This window comes from Ascidiella aspersa, chromosome 4, assembly GCF_963924565.1.
Source record: "Ascidiella aspersa chromosome 4, kaAscAspe10.2, whole genome shotgun sequence".
Classification (NCBI taxonomy): Eukaryota; Metazoa; Chordata; class Ascidiacea; order Phlebobranchia; family Ascidiidae; genus Ascidiella; species Ascidiella aspersa.
In genome coordinates, this window is record NC_139450.1 from 7,611,194 (window position 1) to 7,617,125 (window position 5,932).

Sequence of the window (5,932 nt, forward strand, 5' to 3'; positions counted from 1 at the left end):
AACTTGAACCTGCAAAATGCATATACATGCTACAATGGGACCAACCAATTTGGAAATCGCACTGACCAGCGATAACGGCTAAAATCATTGTAACACCACATCAGAAATTAGGCGAAAGGCAACATCACCGTGATTTATAACAGCGCTTTATACTGGTGCGCCTCGGTCAACTGGAAAAAAATATCGTACAATTTAAAACACGTGTTTTTTGTTATGTTTTACTTTCTCTTTTGTCTTAAAAAGCAACTATGAGGCTTGCAAAATACCAACTTTAAAGAAAAATACCGGTATAAAGAAATACCGGTCTTAAAGAACACTGGTCTATAACACGTTTTGGCTTTATGGTTTTACCGGACGTTTTGTTCACATATATTGAAGAGCGTAAGTAACGCGCGTCCTAAATGAGCGGCCCGGCAAGACTGTAACAAATAGATAAAAATCGCTCTTCGGGTGTAAAAAAAAGTTGTAGGCCGACGTTTAAAGGTCAAAATACATAATCGGGCAATTCGGCGTTTATCAGCTTGTCTCACATACAGTTTTAAGCAGATTGCCGGGAACAAGTCCATTTTTGTTTATGGTGTTATGGGATTGGTTGATCGTTTAATGAACCATCTTTCGTGATAGTCTCAGGTTTAAAAAATAACAATTAGCCCAAACAACGCCGGGTAAAAGTTCAACCACATGCTCTGCTAAATCCGACTTAGATCTTTGTGAGGACATCACACTGAGTTTCAGCTTCCTAGTCCAACGAAAGTGTTTAGTTTCCCCTTACAGGTTCCAAATGGGATTTCATTAACCATTTCTTGATGTTTCTCCGCTTGAAGTTACGGTAGTTGTTTTGGTTTGAGTATCAGCTGCACAAGTAAACATCGAGGCTGCCCGAAACTCGATTCAATTTTTCACCTAGACCTATAATGTAAGATTGTAAGGAATCATAGCCAGACCTTTCGATTCTCGTTTACCCTTTTACATTTTTTGTGTTGTTTTGGTTGTTTAAACTTTAGATAACCAATCAGTGTATTCGATTTTCTCATGGCCTTTCTAATATGTTAAATTTTTTTCGATCGGTCAACGTTGCTATTGCAGATTTTCAAAGCTCGTTGGATCGGATCGGCACCGATATCTCAAAGTTAAGACTAGAACCGATATTACTACTTTTGCTATTGGTTACGAATCGAAGATATCGGACATGTGGGGGCAATATTTGTATTAAAACTTACAGAAGAATTATTTGTTTTGAGCTGCATTGCAAAATGATTGCACATCACTTCTGTGACGTAATAAGTGTGACGCAAAAAGTGTATAACACGTAACGTGACGTAACATGCTCGTCTACCGTTGGCCTGGCTTAAACATGAAACAAAATCTTTCAAAAGTCATCAAATCCTATTTTCTTGCCAACAAATTTGCATAAAAGAACGTAGTGTGACGTAACAGATACCGAAACCTTTGTTGGTAAACTGTGTTCAATTTTGCCAAAAAATTACGAAAAATTAAAATGGAGGACGTTAAGTTGACTCACCGTTGGGCGAATTATTGTGGCGAGATCAACGATGGCCGCATGGAAGGAAAGGGAACCTATTGGTTTGACACCGAGACGAAATATGAGGGAGAGTTTAAAGACGGAATGTTTCACGGCAAAGGTCAGAAAACGTTTTCCAAGAAGTTTATTTGATATTTTTAATCCGCACAAAGAGTGTTCCGTTAGCATGGTTTATGTAATCTTTTCTATGACAATTATTACACGGATTTATTTCATTCGTCATTACGTTTTTTTTTTGTATTCAATCACAAATGATGCATTTCAACATTTTTATAGCCTACCATTTTTAACAATGATCCAATTGGTGAAATTTACGTCATTATAGAGTAGACAGACATAAATAACAAAGGCTTATCATAGCAAAAGGAGTGTGTGTTAGGATGAAAGGCGACTGAGGCACAAATGACGTATTACAAAATTTCACTTTTTCTAAGGTCCTGAAAATTATACTTGCTTACGATAGCGGACATTGGGGGCTTTTTAAAGATGATGAAAGTTCGATTGAACGTTATAACGTAGATTGGTTTTAAATAATAAGAAGAGTTGACAAAGTTACACCTGGGTTATTGTATCAGATCAAAATGACTGCCTTGATAAGGTGTCGTTTTTTGCGTTTATTCTACAAATTTTTGAAGGTACCGGTACACTTAAAAAAGCAAGTCCTGCGTCAAACTGGTTGAGGGGCACTGTAAATAAATAATTGGCGAGCAACATTTTTGTAAAACGGCCAATGGGACACAGCCGAAGCCTACATAGGTTTTCATTATTTTTATATTATATCTATTTTATATTTAGCAATATTTTTTTACTTATTTAAACATGACTTTCAGATTGTACTGTTAACACATTGTGTTCAAATTCAGAGCTTTGGCACAACCGTGCTTCATCAGGTTCAAGTAGAAATACCCCTAAAAATAACGAAAATAAGCATCCAAAGGGCACCAGTGCATAAAGCCTCACTTTCTAACAACGGATCCCTCCCCCACAAACAAGATTTTATTTTATTATATGTGTGACACGCAGTGGTTCTAACTTTTTCAGCTTGCTGCACACTAAGAACAAAAAATGCGACAATCTTTCCAAAAAAAAAACACAATAACATTACAACTTAAGATGCACCCTAAATAAACGGCAAGCCAATAGGTATATCCCATTATAATGCCATCTACAATATCACGGTTAGTATCTATCCAAGTCTTACATGCTTGGCTGTATGCCAAATCGTTATACGTTTTCCAAACTTTAAAACATGGCGTGCACTTAAGTATCCCGAGGCACACAGTTCTACAATCACTGCTTTAACTAATGCACCTCTTGTGCCTGTTACGTTATAGGCACACTCTATTTCCAAGACGGTGGCCAATACGTTACCATCTGGTCGAACGGACGAGATCTAGGGGGGACATTTCGTTTTAAGGATGGCCTTGAATTCGACGGTAATGACGATACCCTGTCGGGCTGGGATTACGCCAATCGCATCATGGACAGAAGGTTTTACCAGGTTTGCTGGAAGTACTTTTGTTTTATTATAGCTTGGTTGTGGTCCGGGGCCCACTAGACCCAGCCATAGTTCGCTAAATAGCTCTTAGGACCTATAAAGAAGTGGTGAAGTTAAGGCGAAAGGGTCCGGAACGGCGCACCGGTAGAATAATTTTCACAGGTAATCGGTAAAAATATGTTTTTTACCAGGCTATCCCGCCATCTCTTTCAATGTATTCAAACATTGATTTCGGTTGTTTTTAGGGAATCCTGGTTTAAGGCACTTAACGCCATCGGCGCATTTGCCTTTCCGCAGGACTGGATGTATGCATTAGGGATGTCCGATAATATCGGATCGGTGCCGATATCAAAATAATATATACATGAATTTCACCCCTGATTTGAGATCCATCGCTGCGGTTCTACTTTCAAAGGTTAATTTATTGAACAAGCAATAGCCTATTGGGATACCAAAACTTTGGGATACCTGGCAAATTTTGACCTAAAAATCTGAAAACAAATTTACGTCGGACGTTTCGTAGCGACCTATTTAGCATTTTTTCGATCACGTAATGACGTCATTTGGTATCGGATCAGATCGCGTTACTTTTATCGAATCGGATTACGATACTGTGTCAGGTATCGGCCATCCCTAATATGCATATGGGCTAAAAATGCCTCACTACAGACGGGAAAATTTTGTTTTCAAATTAAAAGGGTTCCACATTTTAGATTTTAGTCCAAGTTGAATTTTAAACACATAACAATAACTAGTACACCGAAAAGCCATTGCAGACTCACCGAATCTGTCGATCAATGATGCAAGCACAGCAGACTAGAAAAACAACTAGCCTGCAGTGAGGTTCGAACTCACGACCTCCGGTCAAGCCGGGACCGTCGCTCTACCAACTGAGCTATGCAGGCTCAGAAGGGAACGAGTCGAGAAACAACCATACGCCAATGCTTGCTCAATCTGCTGGTACAGGCAACTTCATAATGAAGGGGATCGCCAGTATCATATCATTATACAATGAAACATATGTACACACATATATGTGTGCTTACAACTGAGATCTAGCCCTTCTGAAGCTGCTTTTTGACGAACGATAACGGCTTACGTATTATTAGTACACCGAAAAGCCATTGCAACAATAACTAGCCACGCTTTTAACCTGTGTGAATATTCCGCGGTCAACCTAAATACATTTTTTGCAAATGAGCTAAAACAGCAAAGCATGGTTGGTGGGGTAATGGAGGTAACCACTAGCGCAAGGGTTTGGTCCTCTGAAAAATTCTGAAGCAAACGTCTCAACCGAATAACGCAACGCGCAGGAACGAATCGAAGGTTTGCGGCCTGTAGACCGTTGCATGTTGGCACCCCAGAGCAAGGAAAGCGGTCAGCCTTTCCACTTTATACCGAAGGGATGCTACGACACGGGAGACGGTTACTACAACCCGGCCAGCAAAATGGTACTCGGCTATCAAGAGCTTCCCGAAACAGGTAAGCTTACTGAATACATATATACGAGGGCTCGAATCGCAAAAATAACATATTGGCCTGCTACGTTTGTCTCGTTTTAAAAGTTGGATCGAGAATCACGATACAATAGCAGTGTTGTAAACAAGTCATTTTGAAATAACTTAAGTTCCAGTCAAGTCATTCGTAAAATAACTCAAGTCCAAGTTAAGTCTTTTTGAATAAACAACAAGTCAAGCCCCAGTCCAAGTAATCGGTTGCCCAAGTCAAGTCTCAGTCAAGTCATAATTCATTTAAAAATAATGACTTAAGTGCACTTAAGTCAAGTTATTGACTTAATTCATTACAACACTGTACAATAGTATACACAGAATGGTATATGTAGGATTTCCTTGGTTGGGCAAAACACAGTGTTGTAAACAAGTCTATTTACAATGACTTAAGTCCCAGTCGAGTTATTTAAAAAGTAACTTAAGTCCAAGTCAAGTCTTTTGCCAGAAGACTTAAGCCAAGTTAAGTCATTTTGGTCGAAAGACTTCAAGTCAAGTGACCTGTACTACTTCGAAACTGGTGGTTGTCTCTCGGTAATTTTACCAAAGGAGTATGTGGTATTCTTGCTGGTTGAAAAAATGCTTTATGGAATGCTTTCTGTTCTTAATTGACTTGACTTGAGTCGTTAACACAAATGTCCTGACTTGTCATTCAGTGAAATAACTTAAAATAAGTGTTTTCATTAAATAATTTTTAAGAAAATTGGCTTTCCAATTTTTGCATGTAAAACAATTCGCTTGCTATCTATTGCGTTTTTGCTATTTTTTGACATGTGTATGAATGGGATCGCGGGCCGCGTATTAGAGGCTTCTGTCTGAGTTACTTAACTTGGACTTCAGTTATCTTACAAATAACGTCACTGGGACTTAAATCCTTTCTAAATAATTTGTTTACAACACTGCTAAAATCAGTGGACCTAACCAAGGCAGGGAAATATGGTTTAATTCATTTTTTTCACGAAAAAGGCGTTGCTGACTGATTGATTCATTTGTTACAGAGGCGAACTGCTTCATCCGCAACGTCACCGATGACCAGCATGACTGGATCGTGGCGCACTGCCGCAATGGCGACGACCAGTTCGTCGGCTGCCAGCGTCGCGTTGACTACAGTGACGTAATAAAGACCAGTAAACGGGCGGGAGCGGCGGCGATGCAGAAACAGGGAAAGTCCGGGAGGAAGTAGCTGGTTCGCTTTTGGTGATTTTGATTTTGTTCGTGGTGGAAAAGTGTGGATTTTTTTTGTTTTTTTGAATACAATGTGGCAATTTCCTATTGCGATCGTGTGCTTATCAAATAACAGGAGTCAATACTTGTTTCTGTTGTAATGACTTCCGTAAATGACTTACTGGAGCAGGTTAAATCACGGGCGGATCAAGAAGTGTT

General features: G+C 39.3%; 1 protein-coding gene and 1 non-coding gene across 2 annotated transcripts; one reads left to right on the forward strand and one right to left on the reverse strand.

Moving 5' to 3' along the window:
- The first annotated feature begins 1,498 nt into the window (after positions 1-1,498).
- LOC146146938 (MORN repeat-containing protein 5-like) lies at positions 1,499-5,732 on the forward strand. The gene is made up of 4 exons (XM_083387880.1): positions 1,499-1,643; positions 2,878-3,044; positions 4,355-4,523; positions 5,548-5,732. Exons 1-4 carry the CDS (start codon positions 1,499-1,501, stop codon positions 5,730-5,732), a joined length of 666 nt encoding a protein of 221 aa, XP_083244006.1.
- On the reverse strand, positions 3,872-3,946 carry Trnaa-ggc (transfer RNA alanine (anticodon GGC)). The gene has a single exon. It is a non-coding gene; the product is annotated as a tRNA-Ala (tRNA).
- Positions 5,733-5,932: the final 200 nt, after the last annotated feature.

What these genes read in the sequence shown, in the direction of transcription:
- LOC146146938 (XM_083387880.1), top strand. Translation starts at nt 1,499, where the DNA reads ATGGAGGACGTTAAGTTGACTCACCGTTGGGCGAATTATTGTGGCGAG. An exon ending in CGGAATGTTTCACGGCAAAG is followed by an intron (nt 1,644 to 2,877) that starts GTCAGAAAACGT and finishes GTTACGTTATAG; the next exon opens with GCACACTCTATTTCCAAGAC. An exon ending in TCAAGAGCTTCCCGAAACAG is followed by an intron (nt 4,524 to 5,547) that starts GTAAGCTTACTG and finishes CATTTGTTACAG; the next exon opens with AGGCGAACTGCTTCATCCGC.